This window comes from Myotis daubentonii, chromosome 5, assembly GCF_963259705.1.
Source record: "Myotis daubentonii chromosome 5, mMyoDau2.1, whole genome shotgun sequence".
NCBI classification, from domain to species: Eukaryota; Metazoa; Chordata; class Mammalia; order Chiroptera; family Vespertilionidae; genus Myotis; species Myotis daubentonii.
Genome location: NC_081844.1, coordinates 55,517,951 through 55,543,902, shown reverse-complemented (window position 1 = coordinate 55,543,902; position 25,952 = coordinate 55,517,951). Strand labels below are relative to the sequence as shown.

General features: G+C 36.1%; 1 protein-coding gene across 10 annotated transcripts in view; it reads right to left on the bottom strand.

Moving 5' to 3' along the window:
• LRBA (LPS responsive beige-like anchor protein) overlaps positions 1–25,952 on the bottom strand; it is a 593,124-nt gene that overhangs the window by 429,841 nt on the left and 137,331 nt on the right. For all 10 annotated transcript variants that reach the window (XM_059697845.1, XM_059697843.1, XM_059697844.1 and 7 more), the window contains 3 exons: positions 23,200–23,333; positions 5,163–5,241; positions 2,137–2,270 (listed from right to left, as the gene is read on the bottom strand). In XM_059697845.1, the coding sequence (XP_059553828.1) occupies positions 2,137–2,270; positions 5,163–5,241; positions 23,200–23,333 (347 nt within the window). The remainder of the gene's footprint in view (positions 1–2,136; positions 2,271–5,162; positions 5,242–23,199; positions 23,334–25,952) is intronic.

Below are 25,952 nucleotides of genomic sequence, written 5' to 3'. Positions count from 1 at the left end.
GATTATTTTAAATACTAAAGCAAAAAAATGAGGTAAATAAAACAAACTACTGGGCAAAACAAAGACAATTCTGGTAGTTGGTAATAATAAGTTCACTAATATTGAATTTTCTACTTTATAATATTTAAAATATTTGCTTAAAGTTTATTAATTAAAAAAAGGTTTTTTTAATTTAAAAGTACTGACTTTACCAGTGCCTGGTCTCACAGCTGGTCCCTAGTAAGCCAGAATTAAAACCAAGGTCTCACACTAGCTGGCTTGGCTCAGTGATTAGAGCATCGGCCTGCAGACTAAAGGGTCCCGGGTTCGATTCTGGTCAAGGGCACATGTCTGGATTCTGGGCTCGATCCACACTGGGGGTGTGCAGGAGGCAGTCGATCAATGATTCTCTCTCATCATTGATGTTTCTCTCTCTCTCTCCTTCTCCCTTCCTCTCTGAAATCAATAAAAAGATATTTTAAAAAATAAATATAAAAGGTCTCTTGCCTTTTAGACCAATGCTTTTTCTACCGTACCACACTTCAATCACCTCTACTCAAAACTTTTCTGTTCTACAATGCATAAAAACACCACGCAAAAAATTACAACCTTAAAAATGTACACAAGTTACATAAAAATTCTTACATTTGTTTGCTGTTTTTATGAACACAGTCCAATGAGTAGACACTGCTCAAGTTTATAGCTGATTAATAATCCACCATCTTCCTTATTATTTTATTAGATTTCACCAGTAAAAAGTTGACTAAAAATGTTGAGGGATCATGAATTGGCAAGTTTACTACTTCTGAGTATCTAAGGTGATTCTATTTTGTTGGGTTTACTATAAAATTCAAAAACCAACTAAAAAACAATGTCTTGCTACACCGAGAGGCTATAATTAATACATTCAGTTTACAGTAATGAAATATAGATAAATTGTCACATCACTTTAAAAAATAAATATTTGATATGTGAAATATAATTTAGGGAAAAGCCCTTCTATTTTTCACTTTAATTCCTTTCAAATTGTATTACTTAGGTCAAACAGTTCATGGCTAAATAAATTATGTCTTGCAGCAGGTAAAATAAATTTTCACCCCAAACTTAATTAAACATTTCTAAAACCTAAACTTTCTTCTTCAAATAAATTCAATGCTACTATTTGACTATATGGAAACAAATTGTTCAGCAACAATTCCATATACATCTGCAGCAGAGATGATAATGAAATTTTCAGATTAGGAGAATCTAAGTATCTAATCCTAAGCCATTAACCATGGCACAGACAAGCCAGATTTAGCAAACATCTGGTCGAAACACTTTTGAACGCAAAAATCAATTTCACATTATCACTGATGAAAATCCTCTAGGTTCTCCTTTGAAAAATTAGTTATGAGATGAAGACTGGTATTTTGAAGTCAGAGTACTAAGCTCTTAAATAGAACTAATTTTTCTCCACTGAATTGATATCTATTGTCTGAAGAAAGTAAGTTTACTTCCACTTGGTTCAGTTACCCTCTTTAATATTTGAAGACATTTACTACATGGCAGGTGCCCTATGTAAAATAAACTTTTAAAATGTCCCAATATTCCTCATCCATTCCACAAATAGCATGGTTTTCAACTCTCTCAGTAACCTACTTCTGCATGCTATCTAGGTTAACACTTTTCAAGTTTTACTATATAGAAAAGACCCAGTAATCTATGTATGATGTAAGCAGGATAATGTACAATACTACTGTTATTTCTAAATGTTTGTAAAAAGAATGCTACTAATATAGACTAAAAATGCATTCCTCATTTTCCTAATAAGGATCTTAAGTTCAAGTAAAACCCCAGGTAAATGTCCCACTAATTATGATAACACTAGTCTCTCCAATTCTCTATTCTCATAGTTAATTTTTAAAAAACAACAACTCTTAGTTCCTCGGTTCAGTTTATAAATTTCTCTTTCATTCAAATCACTGATAAAAAATTAATAGATTAGAATAGGAGGTGTGACATATTTTTTGAAAGATAGAGACTATGAGAAACCTTGTTAAAAGTTGAAAACACTAAAAAAATTAAAAATCCATGCATCTCTTATTATCCATTTAAGTCCTTAATCTTGCAATTTAAATATGTTTATATAAAATGAAATAAAGAAGAACCACTTACTTGTTCCTTCTATAAGTAGCTCTTGTCCATGGCTACCCAGAAGTGTCCGAGAAAGAAAAGGTGCAAAATCCACAAAAATCTCTCGCAGAAGGGGAGCTGCCTTTTCCAAAGCATGTTCAAGCCTCTCTGTAATACTAATGTAAAGATGTTAGGTTCCCTGAACTATTCAGTAGAGTTTAACAATTTTCTAGTTTTTAAAATACATTTCCACAGCAATGAAAAATTAAAAGCCAACTAAAGACTCATTATCGCTATGCATACCATTCCTTCTGCCTGGACTATCCTTGTTTTATTCTGTTTTCTATAGCCACCCCCCAGTCTTGACAAACAACCACTCCAAGAATCAGCTCTTGTTAGATGTCTTATAATTAGCCAGATCAGATCACTCGATTTTAGCCTAATAACCTAAACAAACTCTATCAAATCCTTATCTTATTTGTTTATTCACCACCAAACCATCAGCACTTCCAGTTCAAGAACAGTCTTCATTTCTAAGTTCTCAACTGCAGCATATAATAGAGACTCAATAAATGGTTATGAACCGAAATAATCAGTTTACGTTCTTTTCACTGATACCTACCTCTGAAAGAATTTGTTTCTAATATAATCTGAACAACTTTTCATTTGAAAACAGTATACTTTACTGACACATTTATAATAATTTCAATTTACATATTAATGTATTTTTGACTAAACATATATACTCATATAAATATGAATACACAAATAAACACATATGTACACATACACATACATACTTAATGAGTTTAAAAAAAAAACCCTCTGCCTTTCAGAAAATTCAGAGGTACCCACACCTTTAGTTTCTAACTTATAAACCAAACATATACACAAACAGTCACTACTTACGTACTATTCACATAAGGACTACTTCCTATTCATACTACCAACTAGAGTTGCTACTGAAACCATTACCGCTGGAAAATTCTGTTGTGAATAACCATCTCTTTCCAGGTATTTACTTATCTCTTAGAGCAGTAGATCTCAACCTTCCTAATGCCGTGACCCTTTAATACAGTTCCTCATGTTGTGGTGACCCCCCAACCATAAAATTATTTTCATTGTTACGTCGTAACTGTAATTTTGCTACTGTTATAAATCGTAATGTAAATATCTGATATGCAGGATGTATTTTCATTGTTACAAATTGAACATAATTAAAGCATAGTGATTAATCACAAAAACAATATGTAATTATATATGTGTTTTCCGATGGTCTTAGGTGACCCCTGTGAAAGGGTCATTCAACCCCCAAAGGGGTCGCGACCCACAGTTTGAGAACGGCTGTCTTAGAGCCTCTTATACCCGACTAGAGGCCTGGTGCATGAAAATTCAAGCACTGGAGGGGGGTGTCCCTCAGCCCGGCCTGCCCCCTTTCACAATCCAAGAGCCCTCAGGGGCGGGAGGCGACCGGCGATCAGGGGAAGGTGACGCCCATCACACCTCTGCTGCAGCCACTGCCAGCAGCACAAGCCTCAGCCGGCCCTGGTTACCTGGACTGGGGGACTCTGGAAGCAGACGCTCGGGGTGGGCCCAGCCTTGCGGCATGCCTGCTGCCCCAGTGGGGCTAAGGGGACTGGGCGCCGCCATCTTGTGGCTGTGGGCGCTGCCATCTTTGAGGGCATGGCCGTTTAACCCTAACCCTAACCCCTGCAGGCCTGGTCGCCCCCAACTGCATCGTCCCTGCTGGCCTGGTCACCCCTAATTGCCCTCCCCTGCTGGCCATCTTGTGGCTGTGGGCACTGCCATCTTTGAGGGCATGGCCATTTAGCCCTAACCCTAACCCCTGCAGGCCTGGTTGCCCCCAACTGCCCTGTCCCTGCTGGCCTGGTCACCCCTAATTGCCCTCCCCTGCTGGCCATCATGTGGCTGTGGATGCTGATATCTTTGAGGGCGTGGCCATCAATTAGCATATTCCCTCCTTATTGGCTGTGGGTGCTGCCATCTTTGAGGGTGGCGCAGTCAATTAGCATATTCCCTCCTTATTGGCCGTGGGTGCTGCCATCTTTGAGGGCAGCGCAGTCAATTAGCATATTCCCTCCTTTTTGGCTGTGGGTGATGCCATCTTTGAGGGTGGGGCAGTCAATTAGCATATTCCCTCTTTATTAGATAAGACAGTGGTTCTCAACCTGTGGGTCGTGACCCCTTTCACAGTCGAATGACCCTTTCACAGGGGTTGCCTAAGACCATCCTGCATATCAGATATTTACATTATGATTCATAACAGTAGCAACATTGCAGTATGAAGTAGCAAAGAAAATAATTTTATGGTTGGGTCACAACATGAGGAACTGTATTTAAGGGGCCAGAAGGTTGCGAACCACTGAGATAGAATGATACCACAACTGCAAGCCTAGACTTGAAGCACCTAAAGTGACTATATTTGTGGAGTGCTATGAATTTTCCAGCTGTGGTAAGGATTAAGAACTCAGCCACAAGGGTTCTAGTGGTGGAAAATAGTCGCAGAATTCCAAATTAGAATTTAAAATATATTCCCAATTAAACAACACTAATGACAGAAAGGGAAAAAAAAAAGCCTATCTATAATTCAATATTACTGTGGCTTTGGTTGATTGGCTATAACTTTTTTTTTTATCAGCAATTTATTTATGGAAGAGGAACAGCAAATTTTAAACTTTCAGTTTACAATCCTATGAAAAATAAGCCACAAGCTATTATCTGTGTAATTAAATATTTGCTATGCATGTAGCATTTACTAATCACAAACAGCCACTTCTCATGCAACTTTTACATCTCATCTTTAAAGAGGTGGGGGATCTGCAGGAAGCAGCTGATCAATGCTTCACTTTCACATCAATGTTTCTCTCTCTCTCTCCCTCTCTCTTTCTAAAAGTCAACAAAAAAAAATAAAACCCCTTAAATATTTGCAAGTTACTAAATGTCATGTAAGTTTTTAAAAATAGAAACAACATAATTCTTTTAAGTAACTATATGTAGACATTTTTTAAGTAATAAATCACAAACATCCAGATCAGTAGCTTGAATACCTCATATTTGAAACTTGGTCCTGTGGAACTGAACCAACTGCTGGAACTGAGGGCAATTTTGCATTTGATGATCTACCACCTATAAAAGAAAATAACCATTTATAGGAATTTTTTTTTAGATACAAGGTTCAAACAAAAAGGATAACTTTATACCAAGTCAATAAAAAAATACATTATAATGCGTTTTTAAACACCCTTTATAATTTGGATAACATTAAAATCTACCAGTTAACAAGCTTTTTAATCATTTAATACACAACAAGCTTTTTAAGCAGTTACAAGTTCAATTATCAAGCTGACTAATCCTTCATCCATCCATTGGATGAACGGTAATAGAAAAATAAATTATGACCAGGTTGGGGTCACAATTCTTTCTATTCAACACCACGTGGCAACAGAGATTTATAAGTAGAAACTTTTTTTAATTGAAGCAAAAGACAGAAACAATTCCAAATTTAGCCTTAAATAGGTATTACCTCCATTACCATAAAAACTGTCATTATTCAGTCAACAAATAACTTCTGCCATATCCTGACAGAAGACTCATATTTCTGAGTCTAGTTTAGCAAACACAACCCAGTGAAGACCTAAGAAATTTTTCTTAAATTTAAACAATTTATAGTCCCTAATTTGTGTCCTCACTGCTAAGTGTCCAGTCATCCATTCAAACAATCAAAGCATACTATGCTAATGATATCCTAAGGTTGCTCAACCGCTCGCTATGAAGTGCACTGACCACCAGGGGCCAGACACTCTGACCAGTAGGTTAGCTTGCTGCTGGGGTCTGGCCAATCAGGACTGGGTGAGACGGGCCAGACATGCCCTGGAACCCTCCCGCAGTCCCTTCCCAGCTGGCCAACCTCCCGCATCCCTCCTCAGCCTTGAACATGTACCGGTGGGGTCCCTCGGCCTGGCCTGCACCCTCTCGCAATCCGGGACATCTCAGAGGATGTCAGAGAGCTGATTTCAGCCCGATAACACTCAACACAGGAGCTGCCCTGGGCCTAAGCCATAAGTCGGACATCCCCCAAGGGCTCCTGGATTGCGAGAGGGCACAGGCCGGGCTGAGGGATACCCACCCTGCACACGAATTTTGTGCACCAGGCCTCTAGTCAGTATATACTCTGTTATTACATTTGTCACACTGTCCATCAATTAAATGTTTAAATGTCCTTCTTCCTACTGTGCTAATTTTTTTTGAAAGCAGAGGCCTCATCTTTTCATCCATATAACTCTATAGCCTAGAGCAGTGGTCAGCAAACCGCGGCTTGCGAGCCACATGTGGCTCTTTGGCCCCTTGAGTGTGGCTCTTCCACAAAATACCACGTGCAGGCACGCACGTACAGTGCGATTGAAACTTCGTGGCCCATGCACAGAAGTCGGTATTTTGTGGAAGAGCCAGTATTTTCTTGAAGAGCCACACTCAAGGGGCCAAAGAGCCACATGTGGCTCACAAGCCGCAGTTTGCTAAGCCACAGTTTGCCGACCATTGGCCTAGAGAACTTGATACGAAGGTCCTCAATTTGTTAATGGCAGAAATTATTCCTTTAATCATTCCCATCTCCCATATTTTAGGTCAATCTTCCCACCTGGTATATACATTTCTATTTCCTACTGTTTTGTGTCACTACTGTTTTGTTCAAACTACTGTGAAAAATGAATTTCCACCATGTGATCTTTTTTTTTTAATAGCTTTGTATTGATTTCAGAGAGGAAGGGAGGAGACAGAAACATCAATGATGAGAGAGACTCATTGATCAGCTGCCTCCTGGAAGCCCCACACTGGGGATCAAGCCTGCAGCCCAGTGCCCAGACCAGGAATCAAACTGTGACCTTCTGGTTTATAGATTGACACTCAACCACTGAGCCATGCCTGCCAGTCTCCACCATGTGATCTTATTTTACTCTCCAATGAAGACTATCAGATACCCTTAAATTACGCTTGTATATCTGTTGTTGAACAGCCAATTCACCCTTTTACAGTATCAAATGGTTCAAACTATTTTGTCCTATGTAAAGTCATTATGTTTTAAACAAATACCTGCTTAAAAATTTTACTTGGCCAGAGAAAAATAATCACCCGGAAATTAAGTATCTGTTCTTTAAGAATGGATAGGCACAGAAACAAGTCTTGAAAGAGTGAGTCTAGAAGACTAATTTAGAGAAGTTCTAACAAGCTCAAGAGAGTACAGGGGGGAAAAATTCCTATTTAAAAATCAGAATATATAGGATAGGACATCATTGAATTTCAGCTAGAAGTAGGACCTATAAAAACAGAGTCATTAGTTTTCTAAGGCCAATGTTAGAGAGAAGAAAAGAACGGACACATATAGTACCAAATGCCTGTCTATGACACTGGAATCTAACTGGGATGGTATCCTAACGACCTGGAGTGTACAAGTACAGATATGCACATCTTGTTACAGCTGCTATTCAAGAAAAGAAATTTCAGTTTCTGAGAGCAGTATCCTAAAAGGGTGTCAAGCTAATATTGGGGTAAATACAGACTGAAATCCCATTACAAATCTATAGAGAGATAGACCAAGAAAGACAGCAAACATGTTGAAGCAAATGAAACAAAGAATATGCAAAGCTGATAAACAAGGAGGGAAGAGGGGCTCCAAGGATCCTGGAATCTATGCACTATCAGAGGTCAGATGCTTTTATCTGTTTTCCAAACTTCAGGCCTGGGTACCCTGGAAGCACTTAAAGGGGACTAAATGGTATGCACGAAAGATAGATAAAAGAGAGACAGAAGAAGAAATGTCCATGTGCAATGTACAGAGAAAGATGGCAGAAATAGATGAGAAGGTAGAAAAGCAAGCTCTGACATCTGGGAGCTGGCCTGATATCAACTAGGCCCACCATTCCTGGTGTTGTTAGGAGCGGGCTTAGAACGCAAACCTAGGTCTTGGTATTCTCTCACTGACTGTAAACAATTTCACAAAACAGCAACATTAGACAAAGCCATGTCATGACCATGACAAATCGCCATAAAACAATACCACTCAAAAAAGATTAGAGCAGAAATAAATGACATAGAGACCAAAAAAACAATACAGAAAATCAATGAAACAAAGAGCTGTTTCTTTGAAAGGATAAACAAGATTGACAAACCTCTAGCCAGGCTCACCAAGAAGCAAAGAGAAAGGACCCAAATCAACAAAATCAGAAATGATAGAGGCGAAATAACAACGGATCCCACAGAAATACAAATGATTGTTAAAAAATACAATGGACAACTCTACTCCAACAAACTAGACAACCTGGAGGAAATGGACATATTCCTAGAAAAATACAACATCCCAAAACTTAATCAGGAAGAATCTAAAAATCTCAATAGGCCAATAACTATGGAAGAAATTGAAGCAGTCATCAAAAAGCTTCCATCAAACAAAAGCCCAGGACCAGATGGCTTCACATGGGAGTTTTACCAAACATTCAAGGAAGAACTAAAACCTATCCTCCTCAGACTACTACAAAAAATCCAAGAGGAAGGAACACTTCCAAGCTCATTCTATGAAGCCAGCATCACCCTAATACCAAAACCAGGTAAAGACAACACAATGAAAGAGAATTACAGGCCAATATCCCTCATGAACATAGATGCCAAAATCCTCAACAAAATCTTAGCAAATCGGATCCAGCAGTATATCAGAAAGATCATACACCACGACCAAGTAGGATTTATCCCAGGGATGCAAGGATGGTACAATAGCCGCAAATCAATAAACGTGATACATCACATAAACAAATTGAAAGAAAAAAACCACATAGTCATATCAATTGATGCAGAAAAAGCGTTTGACAAAATTCAACACCCATTTTTGATAAAAACTCTCAGCAAGGTGGGAATTGAAGGATCATACCTCAACATAATAAAAGCCATATATGACAAACCCACAGCCAACATCATACTCAATGGACAAAAACTAACACCATTTCCCCTAAGAACAGGAACAAGACAGGGATGCCCCCTCTCACCACTCCTGTTCGTCATAGTACTGAAAGTATTAGCCATTGCAATTAGACAAGAAGAAGAAATAAAGGCATTCAAATTGGAAAAGAAGAAGTAAAACTATCCTTACTTGCAGATGACATGATATTATACTTAAAAAACCCTAAAGACTCCATCAAAAAACTATTAGACTTAATAAAAGAATTCGGCAATGTAGCAGGATACAAAATTAACGCCAAGAAATCTATGGCATTTCTATACACCAATAGTGACTTTGCAGAAAGAGAGACTAAAAAAGCAATCCCATTTACCATCGCACCAAAAAAATTAAGCTACCTAGGAATAAACTTAACTAAAGGGGTAAAAGACCTCTTCTCAGAAAACTACAGGACGTTGAAAAAAGAGATAGAGGAAGACATAAAGAGATGGAAGAACATACCATGTTCTTGGATTGGTAGAATCAACATCATTAAAATGTCCATACTGCCCAAAGCAATCTATAAATTCAACGCACTTCCCATTAAAATACCAATGGCATATTTCACAGACCTAGAACGAACTCTCCAAAAATTCATCTGGAATAAAAAACGACCCGGAATAGCTGCAGCGATCCTGAGAAAGAACAAAGTAGGTGGGATCTCAATACCAGATATCAAGCTGTATTAGAAAGCCACTGTTCTCAAAACTGCCTGGTACTGGCACAAGAACAGACATATAGATCAATGGAGTAGAATAGAGAGCCCAGAAATCAGCCCCAACCAATACACTCAATTAATATTTGACAAAGGAGGCAAGAACATACAATGGAGTCAAGATAGTCTCTTCAATAAATGGTGTTGGGAAAATTGGACAGATACATGCAAGAAAATGAAACTAGACCACCAACTTATACCATACACAAAAATAAACTCAAAATGGATAAAGGACTTAAATATATGACGGGAAACCATAAAAATACTAGAAGAATCCAAAGGCAACAAAATCTCAGACATATGCCGAAGCAATTTCTTCACCGATACAGATCCTAGGGCATTGGAAACTAAAGAGAAAATGAACAAATGGGACTACATCAAAATAAAGAGTTTCTGCACAGCAAAAGAAACCACCAACAAAACAACAAGAAAGCCCACTACATGGGAGAACATATTTGCCAATGCTATCACTGATAAGAGTTTAACCTCCAACATTTATAGGGAACTCATACAACTCAACAAAAGGAAGATAAACAATCCAATCAAAAAATGGGCAAAGGACCTAAATAGACACCTTTTAAAAGAGGACATTCAGAAAGCCAAAAGACATATGAAAACATGCTCAAAGTCGCTAATCATCCGAGAGATGCAAATCAAAACAACTATGAGGTACCATCTCACACCTGTCAGAATTGCTATCATCAACAATTCAACAAACGACAAGTGCTGGAGAGGATGTGGAGAAAAAGGAACACTTGTGCACTGCTGGTGGGAATGCAGACTGGTGCAGCCACTATGGAAGACAGTATGGAGTTTCCTCAAAAAACTAAAAATGGAACTCCATTTGACCCTGTGATCCCACTTCTAGGAATATATCCCAAGAAACCAGAAACACCAGTCAGAAAGGATATATGCACCCCTATGTTCATAGCAGCACAATTCACCATAGCTAAGATCTGGAAACAGCCTAAGTGCCCATCTGTAGATGAATGGATTAGAAAACTGTGGTACATCTACACGATGGAATACTATGCTGCTGTAAAAAAGAAGGCACTCTTACCATTTGCAACAGCATGGATGGAACTGGAGAGCATTATGCTAAGTGAAACAAGCCAGTCAATGAAGGAAAAATATCACATGATCTCACTCATTTCTGGATAATAAAGACCATTATAAACTTATGAACAAAAATAGATACAGAGGCAGAGCTGCCTCGAAAAGACTGTCAAGCTACAGCAGGAAGGCCGGGGAGGGTGGGAGGGCAGGAGTGGGGTGGGTAAGAGATCAACCAAAGGACTTGTATGCATGCATATAAGCATAACCAATGGACATAAGACACTGGGGGGTAGGGGAGGCCAGGGGATTGTCAAGGGCGGGGGGGAAAAAAAAGGAGACATATGTAATACTCTTTGTAATACTTTAAGCAATAAAAAAAAAAAACAATACCACTCTATGATCATGTCCCAACAGACAAAAACATGAACTCCACCCTAAATAACAAAGATAATCAAACATCCCATGTCCCAATATAAATGACTACTATTTCTCTGTAAATTACAGCTTTAGCTTTACTTATGTCTTCCATGCTTCTAGATAATATTTATTAGGATGTCTCATCATTGAATTACCCATGATTCCTAACAATATCCAATTCTGAGGAAAGCCTCACATCCTTCACTTCTCCCCCAAATAACCTCAAATAAACTCAGCTCCTATTATAAATCTTTTCTAACACTATTACTGAGATGCCCAGAGTTTCCTCATTCTGTGCATTCTTCCTCTCTGATCAACCATAGGTTTTTTTATCCTGGTGGTCTTTGGTTGTGGACTTGAGATAAAAACCAGGCAGAGAAAGACAGCAATCACAGGCTCATTTAAAAAAGAAAAGAAAGACAGAAATCTCCAAGTAAAAATTATTTTCTATAACAGCCTATTTCATCATAAGATGCAAATTTTTACAGATGGTAGCATCTCTCAAATCAATGCATTGTACAATCAAAGGCATCTTAACAACTGTAGTCAGCCAGAAGTTGTGACCTAATTGTGATTAAACACAGTAGACAAAATCCAGAACACAACACAACCAAATCTGAGATTTGGTAAAAGACTAAGTAAGGAAGAGTTGTGTAATTACTTAAATTCTTTATTTTGCTAACCTACAACCTCAGTATTATATAAACTAGAGGAAAAATAGTTGAATACTCTGAACATGTAGTCTGAACATAATGGTTTGCTTGTGGTGAAGATGTATACCTAAGAACTAAGGGCTTTACCGTAATTTGGTTCCAAAGGAATAAGCCATAGTAAACTATCTCCAGCACCTGCCTTCACTACCAAAGGATTCCAAATGTGGCAGTAAATGCAATTGGGTTTAAATGTTTAGAGTTCGTATCTAAGAATTTATAATCTTGACAGTTATTTTCCCAGTATGACCACAACATAAAAACTCTGCACTTTAAAAAGCAAAAGACCCTCTTTTCCAAACCTTCTTGCATTAAGACTGAAAGCAGTTGCACCAGGATGGGAGGTGCACTGACCTGGAGTAAGGTATATGAACCCAAACAATGTACGGAGGACATTTAAGTAGTAAATAAAACTAAAAAGAACTTTAAGGTAATGGCTTGGAATTCAGAGCACCTGTGTGAACTCACGGTGTCACTAAATATAGATATATGAAAGTATATATAAAATGCATTCCTTCATTCACATATAAACAAACAAATAACACAAACACACACAGCCCCAGCTCTGTCCTGATAGGACCTGGGAGTAGGAAGACCCTATTACCTCATGTACAGATCTTGACTTCTAAATACTATATTCTCCACTAAGAGATAAATGGCTACTTCAAGATCTGTGAAAGAAAAATATAAAATGAGTATAAAACATCTAGTTTTATGTGTTTTTGTTTTTGTTTTTTATTGAATTTATTGGGGTGACATTGGTTCACAAACCATACAAGTTTAAAGTATACAACTCAATAAAATATCTGCACACTGCATCAAGCACCCATAGCCCAAAGCTAAGTCTCTTTCCATCCCCATTTATCCCCCTTTGCCCACCTCCACCTACCCCCCAGCCCTCTTTCCCTTTATCACTACACTGTTGTCTGTGTCTATGGGTTATGCATATACGTTCTTTTGCTTAATCCCTTCAACTTCTTTTACCAGCCCCACAACCCCTCCCCTCTGACAGCTGTTCCATGTATCCATGACTCTCTTTCTATTTTGTCAATTTATTTTGTTCATTAGATTCCACATGTGAGATCAGACTTGTCTGTCTCTGACTGGCTTATTTCACTTAGCATAATAACCTCCAGGTCAATCCATACTGTTGCAAATGGTAAGATTTCCTTCTTTTTTAACAGCCGACTAGTATTACATCATGTAAATGTACCACAGCTTTTTTTTTTTTTTTTAATCCTCACCAAGGATATGTTTATTGATTTTTAGAGAGAGGATGGGGGGAAGGGGAACATCAATGACTTGCCACCATATGTGCCCTGACCAGGGATCACAACTGCAACCTCTGACCTATGACGACAACGCTCTAAGCAACTTAGCTACACAAACGGTTTACACAGCTTTTTTATCCACTCTTTTTTTATCTACTTAAGGGCACATGGGCTGATTCCAGGTCTTGGCTATTGTAAATAATGCTGCAATGAACATAGGATTGCATATATTCTTTCGAATTAATGTTTCAGGTTTCTTTGGATATATTCCCAGAAGTGGGATCTCTGGGTCATAAGGCAGTTCCATTTTTAATTTTTTGAGGTAACTCCTCACTCTTGTCCACAGTGGCTGCACCAGCCCACATTCCCACCAAAAGTGTATGAGGGTTCACTTTTCTCCACATCCTCAACAACATTTGTTTTTTTGATTTATTGATGATAGCCATTCTGGTAGGTGTGAATTGCTATCTCACTGTGGTTTTAATTTGCATCTCTCTGATGATTAGTGGCGTTGAACATTTTTTCATATATTTATTGGCCTTCTGTATGTCCTCTTTGGAGAAATGTCTATTCTAGTCCTTTGCCCATTTCTTAATTGGGTTGCTTATCTTCTTTGTGTTGAACTGTATAAGTTCTGTATATATTTTGGAAATTAACCCCTTATCAAATTATCATTGGCAAATATGTTCTCTCATCCAGTGGGTTCCCTTTTCATTTTGTTGGTATGTTACAGAATATGTCATAAGGATAGAGAAGCCAGCCTGAAGGGACTCCCACTGACTAAGCTGCAGATAATTTGAGCATCAAAATAATATAGCAACTGATTATAACCCATCCAACAAAATAGGAATCCATGAGGCCATACTGATATAAATTAATAATCAGAGGCACAGAATATTTAATAATTTCAAAGTACCTCCAATAATACACTTATAAAATGGGAAAAGTAACTTTACAATATAGAAAGTACCTGACAGCTATACTTATGTCAAGTGATGAAAAATGGTCATCATCGGTAATGTTACAAATCAAAACTGTACACCATGCAATTAGATTTTCTTTCCTTATCTGTTCCATAGTATTTCTACCAAAGAAGTATAATCTGTTTCTAATTATAAGAAATAAATCAGACCAACTCAAATTCAGGAACATTAATTCCAGTTGTTTCCAATTTTTTGCCATATTAACAAATGTTTTGTATGTGCTTACATAAATCTATGTGCATTCCTTTATTTTCTAACTTCCTATAAGTCAATAAACACACTTTAAATGTTGATAAACACTGCCAAATTGCCCTGAAGAAAGAATAAACAATTTCCACTTCTTTGATTACTAGTAAAATTGAATTTATTCTCTCAATTTACTGGAAACAAAACAGGAAATTTAAATGAATATTTTGTCGAAAAGTCTAGAAACGATAAAGGAAAGAATCAATCCTAGATTTGACTGACATAAAAAGTGGATTTCTAATAATTTCATGTATCAGATCTCTATAAAACAAAACATAGCCATTAATATTAACCACTGTCCTCTACAAGAAAAGCCTGTCACTGCCTCACACCACTCCCACAATTTCCTCAGGTTCAATTCAATTTCATCTGTGATTATTCTACTTGCTCTTTTAGTTAAGTAAGGCAAATAAAGTTCATTCTGGATATAGACAGACACAGTAAGGATCTACTAAGGGGTTCTGTAGATTTAACTGATTATTAAATAGCAAGGAACTGGGACAACTTGACCATCCTTGAAATATGCTTAGTCTTCAGGCAGACCTTGATCAATAATCAGCAGCTCTGATTACCAGGTCTCAGGAAACAGCAGAATCCAGAAATCTGGGCTGTTTGATGCCCCACAGGTTTGGTTCCTTTGGGGAGAGGGCATGGCAGCAATCTTCCACAATTACCCTCTGGATAATTACTAAGCTCCTAGAGTGAGCATATTCCTACAAGATGAATTTACCCATAGTGAATCTCTTTTCCACAACACATTTCCTTCTCCTTCCCTTGATAATCAGTGTTCACTTTTCTTTTTACTGGGATTTTTGTTTATTGCTGACCTGCCAGGGTCCAACCCCAGCAGGTCCAGGGGTTCCCAAAGGCGTAGACGGAGTCGGCGAAGAAGGAAGGACACGGAGACAGTGTTCAGTTGACCAGCAGCCTAGCCAGGATCTCCAGCCAGGATCTCCAGCCAAGTTCTGGTCTGGATCTCCAGAGAGGTTCTGCTGTTTATTGTCTTGTTACATCCGTATTTATACCAGTTGATTTTAATCCTGTCAATTTCTATTACAAAGGTTAGGGCGTTTCTTATCTCCATTCCAGGGAGTAAAGATTATGTAGCTTAAGCATGATTGTTTGTAGTTAAAGTGATTAAACTACCCACCTGGCACTTAGTTAAGGAGTTTCATCCCCTCCCTAACTTCAGGGAAAAATCCCTACCTGGGGAAACAACCTTTCTCGGAGAGGTGACCTTGGTTAAAACACACAGCGCTAAGGGGAGCAAACATATTAAGAACAGTATGCTATAGAGTATGGTCTGGGCTGAGGCCACAGCCATGTTGGTGGAAACTGTACCAATAGCGAAGATGGGGAAAATGAATGAAAACAACAGTTCCAGGTAGGATATAATATGCTCTTTCAGGCAGAATGTCAGGGACTAGTTGATTTTTTCAATGTATAATTATGTTGATGTCTTTTTGTTCTTCCCTTCATGGAGAAATAAAACTGTACTACTTGTCATTAAAATCATAATTTACTCTTTAAAATAATTTTTAGACTAAAATTTTTTTGACACGTAAAAAATTGTGTTTATCTAACCTATACAAATAAAGGGACCATTTTCTACTCTTTCTAAAAAAAAAAAAAAAAAAAAAAGAACAGTATGCTATATACGCCAGGTCCCTTGAAACATATGCTGTGCAGATGTTTCTATCCTGCAGCGACTGTGTCAAGCAGCAAGGATGGACCGGCTTCCGGCACTGACCTTTGTTCCATTTTCACCATCCTGCTCAATTGAGAGCTAATTGTACCTACAATTCCAACAAACTGAATAGAATCTATCCTAATGCATAGGATTAATTTTTAAATGAAGTTAAAGTATACATTTCTTCATATTGACAATTATTTAATATGCATATATCAATTCCCATTTCACCAACAATAGATTTCTATTTTTGCATTTTTCACAATAAAATTTCAAAGTAGTGGGCAAAACAAGGTGAAGTTGAAATTTTTTTTCACTCTTCAGTCTCGGGCATTTACAAGAGTCAGGTCCAATCATATTTCTACCCAACACTCAGTTAAGTACTTCGGAGACCAAATAGCTTTATTACACCTGCAATTTCCTTAATTGATGACACCTGCATAAATTATTGACAGCAGGAGCATCACTGAACCATGGTTGGCCACTGACTTCTATTACAAATGATTAATTAAACATTTCTGAGCTTTATTTTTCTTATCAGTAGTAATTCTTAAAGACCATGTTTACTTAGATTATATCGGACATTTTCTCTAAAAGAACTATTGGCAGTTTTTCTTAAATTTATCTGAAATTGATAAAAAAGGAACACATAAGGTCCTGTTTACTTAAAGGTACAGATAGAAGTAATAAATCTCAAAAAAGTGTTTGTATGAAGCTTTAGGTTGTATATGTAAAACAAAATTAGCTTTTACAATGCTAACTGACCCTAATTTTAATGAGCTGAAATGCATACTAAAAATCTGAATAAGACAAAGAACAATAAAATAACAAAACTACCCTAAAATTAATGTCAATTTTTAAACCTAATAGGAATTACAGCAGAAAGGGATTTTTACAAAGTTTATTTTTAATCATAGGAAACACTTTACTAACAAAGATAAATGTATCAACTGGCAATAGTTATAAGAAAAAAAATCACATGAAAAAATAAACGAAATAGATCAGTAATTTCATACCAAGTTGTACTTCATTCCTGCCAGATAAAAAATGTAATTTCCAAATACATTTTGCATATTATCAACTCAGATAAAAATAAAAATCATAAATTTATTGTGTTAATTTAACATTAAAATTTTTCAACAAATGATCACATATGTAAATGCAGAAGCTACTTCCAGCATGTGGAATGATACCAACTTATCTTTTCCTTATCCTTACACTGATAAACTGGCTCCTTCACACTAACAGTTTTCCAGACATTCAAAAGGACAAAAAGGAAAATGCAAATAGATCATGTGTCTAACATCTATCCAGGGAAGAACCAGCTGATTGTTTATTATTCAAGGTTCTAAAGGATCTAAAAAATAAGGTCCTTTGCAATAAAGTATCATTAAAACAAATGTCAATATTTAATTCCTAAATACTGTATTTTTAATTTTTCCTGTAGTCTCTCTTTTTCATTCTCTCTTTCCCCACCCATCCTGAGCCAGTTCAGGGAGGGAAGAGGCTCTATGCCCAGTAAAAACTCTTCATTAAATAAACAAAAAACTTTTTATTGAATGAGTAGATAGCCTCTAGGGTCAAATCTTATATAAGGCAAGGAATCAAATATTTTCTTTCAACATTAAATGTAAATGTACTAATTAATATATGCATGCCCTAATATTCTAGTAAGTAGTATAATTATTAAATTTTTCAAATTAGCAAAACCCCAGCATTTAAATTACTAAAGAACAGTCTATTTAGTTCCTTTATTAGGTTAGCTCTAATTTTGTTTTTTTGTTTGTTTTTTGAGGGGTTTTTTTGGGTTTTGGGGTTTTTTTCAACCAACTGATTCAAGTGTCTGCTTTATTTGTTAGCAAATAACAAATGGGGAGATCATTCCACTTTATCTGTTTATAAGAAGGTATTTATTAAACAATTCTTCATGGGTCTCATGTTTCTGTATGTCTTGCAAGTGTAGGTACTGACTGCCTTTACTCTGGATTATATATATTTTTTATGCTGGATAATATTTTTTTATTTGGTTATTGTCTAAAGTTTTACACATGTTTCCTTTTTCCTCGAATGACCCCCCCCTCCCCCAGCCATTACCACCCCAGGAAAGCCCCCCCAACCCCCTGCCCCAGTGTCTGTATCCATTGGTTATGCTAATACACATGCATACAAGTCCTTTGGTTGCTCTCTAACCACCCCCCCCCAACCACCCCTGCCATTTGTCTCTGGATCGATTCTTGTTCATAAAATTATGATGATCATTATATTTCACATATTAGTGAGATCATGTGATATTTGTTTTAATCATTGATGCTTTGCATCACGGTAGAAAACCATTATAGCATATTTGAAAAAAAGAGTGACAGCATCTTCACACATATTGCATTCTGGGAAATTAAGACTTTGCTGATGAGTAACTTTAAAATATCCAGATTTGGGTATATTTACTTCTACTGTTTTTTCTCTTTTAATTTTCTTTAAAATATGCATATAATAAAAATAAAAACAAAAATAACAATATGCATATACAAAGGTATACCTTATTCTCTGATAACTATCTCTTACCACTAATTAAGGCAGATTTGCCATTGTTTTTATTAGATTATACTTTTTTCTAATAAAATGCTACAGAAGCTAAGGAATATTATTCAAAATGAAATGTGAAACTTGTATGATATTCATTATTTATATATTAACCACAGTTTTAATAATATACACTATTTTGAAATGTAAATATACAAATCCTCAATTTTTTGCATTATAAAATTATATTGGTGAGAATTTTGACCTCACATAAAGTTGAAAAGCTCTAAATCTTTTTCTGGAATCCATGACTAACCAGTCCTGGTTTCTCTTTAATTGTAGCACTTGTAAATTTTAGAAATCGATTTTTGATATCAAAATTTCAAAGTAATTTCAACTTTTCTGCTACCAAACTCATATTTTATGTTTTATATTCACATGGTCTCTTCCAAGTAAATTCCCATTTTTGCAAATGCACCCTGTACTTTCAGTATATTTTTTACTAATCAATTACTGAATGTGAGCAGTTCATTTTTTGTTGCTACTCACTCAGAACTGAAGTCAAGGTCCACAGAGACGGGTATTAACTGTGTTTTCATATAGAGAAAACAACTAAGATCAAACTAAGACTAATAGCTAACTTCCCGGCTCAGCATGCAATTACAACAACCAATTCATCTACAAATCTTTTATTCCCAAACCCTGCCTGAACCAGAAGAAAATAAATCTATTTCAACATAGTCTATTTTTTTAAATATATATTTTATTGATTTTTGACAGAGAGGAAGGGAGAGAGATAGAGAGCTAGAAACATCGATGAGAGAGAAACATCGATCAGCTGCCTCCTGCACATCCCCTACTGGGGATGTGCCCGCAACCCAGATACGTGCCCTTGACCGGAATCGAACCTGGGACCTTTCAGTCCACAGGCCGACGCTCTATCCACGGAGCCAAACCGGTTTTGGCCATAGTCTATTTTTTAATGGGAAAATAACTTAAATCAAAAGACCCACCAAAAAGAAAACAAAAATCTATGAGTGAAAAATACTGAAGGCAGACAGATAACTTTACCTGTGAGGTGTGGATACCAAGTGAACAGCAAACAGGGTAAAAAGGCAAGTATGGAAGGCAAAGGCATGTAAAGTGGGGGCAGGAGAGTAAGAAGTAGGACGACTGAAAACCAGATTGGGTTACTAGATTTTTCTTATCAAGACAGCAATTAGTGGAATGGAATATAAGCAATGAACTAAAATAGAGAAACCATTTAACAGTGACAATAAGCGCATACTAAAGTGAAAAAGGAAGGGAAGAATCAGTTATGGAAGCCAAACAAATGATAAAAATAAAGACTATCATCACAAAGAACATTTGGAATGACTTAAAAAAGAAATGAATTATTTTTAAACAAATGAGGGGGGCTAGGGAGGAAGAGGAAAGAGCTAAAACTTCTAGTCCAAAATCGAAAAACCTGGAAGTTATTTAAGAAACATCACCACCAAGAATTACACAAAGTTTTAATAATGGGGGTGAGATACATTATGATCTAGATGCAGTTTTTGTGGGGTTTTGCCAATAAATGCAAGAGTTTCCAAGATAGCAAATTATTTTGTAATTCTGCATACCTTGAGAATGAGTATATAATAAAGTGGGGCAAAAGTAGGTTTATAGTTGTGAGTTCACCAAACACAGTTTATTCTTGAATTATTAATTATTGTATTGTTTTCCATATGAACAACTGTAAACCTACTTTTTTCCCCACGCTGCACTATATGGATTTGCTGTAAAAAATACAATGACTTCAGAAAGAAATTTATTATACTGCATATCAAATACTATTCACATATCTCAGCTTTCCTGTTTCTTATCTTTTCTGAAAACTGCATGATTTAAATTTTGAAAAATATATTTAAAAGCTATCAGAGAATCATATGATTTTGTCCCATAAACTGAAATTAAAGGGCAATGTAGTAAAAATAAGATAACATATTTCACTCAGTTTACTGTGAACCTCTAAACTGTAGGAATTCACTATTACTGAATTTAAAAGATGGCATGAGTTTCATAGATATTATTAACTTTTAGCTTTTTCCCCATGGGGACTGGTCCAGAGAAATCACAGTTCATTTAAAAAAAAACAAAAAAAAAAAAACACATTGATTTTTAACAGAGAGGAAGGGAGGGGAATAGAGAGTTAGAAACATCGATCAGCTGCCTCCTACAACACCCCCTACTGGGGATGTACCCGCAAGCAAGGTACATGCCCTTAACCTGAATTGAACCTGGGACCCTTCAGTCTGCAGGCTGACGCTCTCTATCCACTGAGACAAACCGGTTAGGGCCACAGTTCCTTTTTTTAAATGGCTTTGAATGGGGGTTGAAAAACGGGCCACAGTTCCTTTTTTTAAATGGCTTTGAATGGGGGTTGAAAAACAGAAAGGTGCATAACCAGACGAAAACAAATTACCAAATTGTTTCTCCTTCGAAGTAAAAAAGAAGTGTCCCAGTATAATGGCTCAATAAGAAATAAGAATAATCTAATGGATACATATGTAATACCCTTTGTAATACTTTAAGCAATAGAAAGAAAAAAAAAAAAGAATAATCTGATTATTCTATACTTACTTTCCTTTATATTTTTTCACTAAGACAATGATGAAGAAAAGTAACGAATCTACCATACTACTGCAAAATGTTAGTAACAGGAGAATGGGAAGGGGGTAGGGTACAGAAGTTACATGGGAACTCGGTACTTTTCACACAAGTTAGGAGCAAAACTCTCTGAGCCCTAGCTGGTTTGGCTCAGTGGAAAGAGCGTCAGCCTGCGGACTGAAGGGTCCTGGGTTCGATTCCAGTTAAGGGCACATTCCTGGGTTGTGGGCTCAATCCCCAGTGGGGGACGTGCAGGAGGCAGCCAATCAATGACTCTCTCTCATCATTGATGTTTCTATCTCTCTCTCCCTCTCCCTTCCTCTCTGAAATCAATTTTTAAAATTGATTTCAAAAAAACCTCTCTGAAATACACTATTTTATCAAATACAGTATTTATATAGCAAACATACTATTTTTCTAGACCAGGTAAAACAGCAGATAGAAAACCTGAGATGTTCAAAAAGATGAACTACAGACATTTTTTGTGTGATTTCAATGTAATCCATCTAGTTATTCCTTCAAGATTTATTTTTCATTAATCTCATTCGAGTACCAAGAATGAATTCTTTTAGTGGTATATAATCTAGTTGTTATCTTATTTTATTTTTTTATTGATTGATTTTAAAATGACAGAGAGAGAGTGAGAAAGAAACACTAATTTGTTGGTCCACTTATTTATGCATTCATTGGTTGATTCTTGCATGTGCCCTGACAGGGAATGGAATCGGCAACCTTGGTGTATTGGGACAATGCTCTAACCAACTGAGTTACCCAGTCAGGGATTAATTTTCCCTTTTATGAAACAGCACAACATTTAGAATACTATTAATAATAGAAAATAATATCACCTTTGTCCTAACTTTGTCCTAACATTTTAGTATCACATTGTTTTCAAGTTTACCTGGTATTATCACTAAGCTTCCGGTCAACATCTAGGGATTTAAGATTTTACACCCATATATATGCACTAAAAGGGAGAGGGAGAAAGAGATAGAAACATGAGTGATGTTGGTAGAAATGTATAAAAAGAGATGGGCAAAAATCCAATTTGGGTGGTGAGCACACAATGCAATATACAGATGTTGTATCATAGAATTGTATACTTGAATGTTAACAACCAATGTCACCCAATAATTTTAATTTTTTTAAAAAACTGCAGTAGACCCTAGCCGGTTTGGGTCAGTGGAAAGAGCATCAGCCTGTGGACTGAAGGGTCTGTGGTTATATTCCAGTCAAGGGCAAATGCATGGGTTTCGGGCTCAATCCTCAGTAGGGAGCATGCAGGAGGCAGCTGATCAGTGATTCTCATCACTCATGTTTCTATCTCTGTCTCCCTCTCCCTTCCTCTCTGAAATCAATAAAAATATATTTAAAAAAATAAAATAAAAGTAATAACTGCAGTAGGAGTTATTAAGCTACTGTAACTAATGCTAGAATGATGCTATGTGTCAGGCAAGCATTCCAAGTCTCTAGTTCAGAAAAATATTGAAGAAAAAAGTAAACATTTGATAACTGATAACCAAATTAAAAGACCACATGTCACCAAAACTTTCTTATATAAACCACTATCTGTACAAATCTTCTCAGGTGCAGGAGACAGAAAAGAGTATTTTAGAGCAGCAGCATCCAATTTGTCATACACTGTGGAGAAAATACTGAATTCATTGACTTAACTCATTTGCTATTACTCAAATGTATTCAGAAATTTATTAAATGAGCAATAGTATAAAAGCATGATGATTTATAACATGCCTAACAAAATTTCTTAACTTTATCAAAAATCCTAAGCTTTGCTAAAATGGGATCTAAAACCTTTTTTGTTGAAATCACTGATAACAAACTCACCAGGAGATTCTCCTCCCATATCTGGGGCTTGAGCAGAATCTACTGAAGAAACCACACTGACAGCATTGGTAGGTGCATTTGTAGTAAGAGTGGAAGGTAAGACTGATGATTTTTTTGTTGCAATGATGACACTTCTGTAATAAAAAAGGAAACCTATTTCAAAATACAGAAGATTAACCTAAGTTAATCACATAAATTTAAAATAGAAAATAGGAAACTAACTGCTTTTTCTAATTTCTCCCGTATCTCTATTTTGACATACATTTTAGAATACTCTCTCAATAAGAAACCTCCTCAATGGTGTTCACATTATTGCATATCAATTTTTTTAGAATCTGGACAATATTCTATGGAAATATGATAATGCAGTTTAACATTTAAACTTATATTTACTATACAACATTCTTTACATTTAGGATCATCTTTGATTATCTAACTTAAATAAAATATAACCAAAGATAGATAAAAAAAAGACTTTTAGCACTCAAGTGGAAAAGTAATTAACTTCTTCTTAACCTCAGAATTGAAGCAGAAAGCTCAACATGCTTCAACAAGGATCTTCAAGCACCAGTAGGTGCTTTTGAAATCATAAAAGCTTAAAATTTTATAAGGTTAAAAAATGCAGATAAAAAATATTTCTAACATCTATACAACCCAATTTTTAAATCCAAGACTGTCTTTAGATAAATATAGATAATAAAAGATATAAATGCTAGATGCAAAAATATCAAATAATCAAATCTTTTCACCTTGTATATATTCAAACACAGGTATTTATGATATACAAATTTCAATTAAAGTGTAATACTTTATACCAAAATAATACCTAAAAGGCCTTATTAAGCATAACTTAAAAGGCATTTTTAATTGAACTTAGCTCCATAAACATGCAAAAACCCAGTTAATGAGGTAAAGAGGACAGCTGATATATAATGCACTCCCACAGCAGTGCTTACTTTTAATTACCTGGTGTTAACCATAAGCCTAAAGTCTTCAACATTCAATTTATTTAATCACATCTTTTGTTGACAGTATTGCAAGCTTCAAGTATTCCCTTAACAGCTTTAAAGTATTCAGTTTCTAAATAAAGTTACTTAGATACTTATTCCCAATAAATTCAAAACTGGATATTACCTAATTCCAGTACTTTAAAAACACATTTTGTTTTTGTTGTTATATCAAAAAGAGATAATACAAAGTGAAATAGGTTTCGTTTTACTTCAGTGCCTATCATGTGACAGCAAACACTGTTGCCAATTAAATCAAGTTCTCTGGTGCTAGGCATGGCTTATTCAATGTACTTGGGGGTAGCTGGTGTCACATCATTATAAGGGTGACTGCCAATGTTAACTATACACTAAAAAATAGAAGTAACAGCCACCTGAGCCCTCAACCCAAAATGGTGTGCTTAAATCATGGTAGCTTATATCAGATGAAGATTATTGACTTTAGGGGGGGTAAACATGACCCTTGTGTGTGTGCGCATGTGTGTGTACATATGTGCTGGTGTAAATCCAGAAAACAATACAAAATCTAATTTGCACATTTCTACTCTAGGCAGAAATGTATTATTTAAGAAAACCTCTAACCTATTCCCTAGCAACCTATTTTTGGGGGAGGAGAAAAGGAGAAATATGGACAATTTACTTCCACATTCGCTCACATAACAAAGAACCAGCAATATCTAGTTTATTCATACAACAGGTAAGTAATGATAGGAACAATAGAAAATAATATTTATAAAAGTGAAATTATTTTTCTATAATTGAATTTAAGACATAAATCTACCCTATGTGCACCAGCAATTCCCCTCTTAGGAACTTCTTCGAGAAAACTTACGTCCACAAAAAATATGCACAAAAGGTTCAAAGAAGCTTTATTGTTAACAATCAAAAACTGCAATAGTCCAGAATCCTTCAGACAGGAAAAATGTATAAAAATATGGTAGTATGCTTATACAATGGAACAATACTCAGCAATAAGAAGAAACTGATGATAAACATAGCATGGGTGAACCTCAAAAGCGTTAAGTGAAGGAAGCCTTAAACTGAAGAATGCCAACTTTGTTTGTATATCCTTTCACATGAAGTTCTAGAAAAGGCAGAACTAATCTATGGCAGAAAAAAAATGAGAACAATAACTGCCTTAAAGGAATGGGTCAGGCATTGGCAGGAAAGATGCAAAAGGGAGATTCCAAGAATCATCTAGATTGGGGATTTGAGTTAAGACAGGAGTATAAATCTCATCAAATGGTAGTATACTTAAAATTTTTGCCTTTCATTGTATGCACATTTTACCTTAAAAAAAACTGTATTGATCTCTAGGTAGAGATCTGCATGCTAAAATGTTTGATTGAGGGTGAACTGATGTCAACTTACTTTGAAATGCATCAAAAACTAAGATTAACTAATGGGTGGAAGGATGGATATATGGAGAATTATATGATGAAGCATATAATGTTAAAGGCTAATTGTAGAATCTCAGTGATGGGTCTGTGGGTGTTCACTGTACAATTCTTTCAACTTCTTTAAATGTGTGAACCTTTTTATAATGAAATGTTGGAAAACTGGTGACAGAAAAAAATGTACTATATATGTTCCATAATATGCACAATCTCTATTTCTCCAAGATGGTATGATTAAAGATAATAAGAGATGACTGCAATAAATTCAATGGAACTTTTAAAAAATAAAAATATTAAAAAATAAAATTATGATTAAAAATGTAAATAAAGGCAACAAAAAAATCTGACC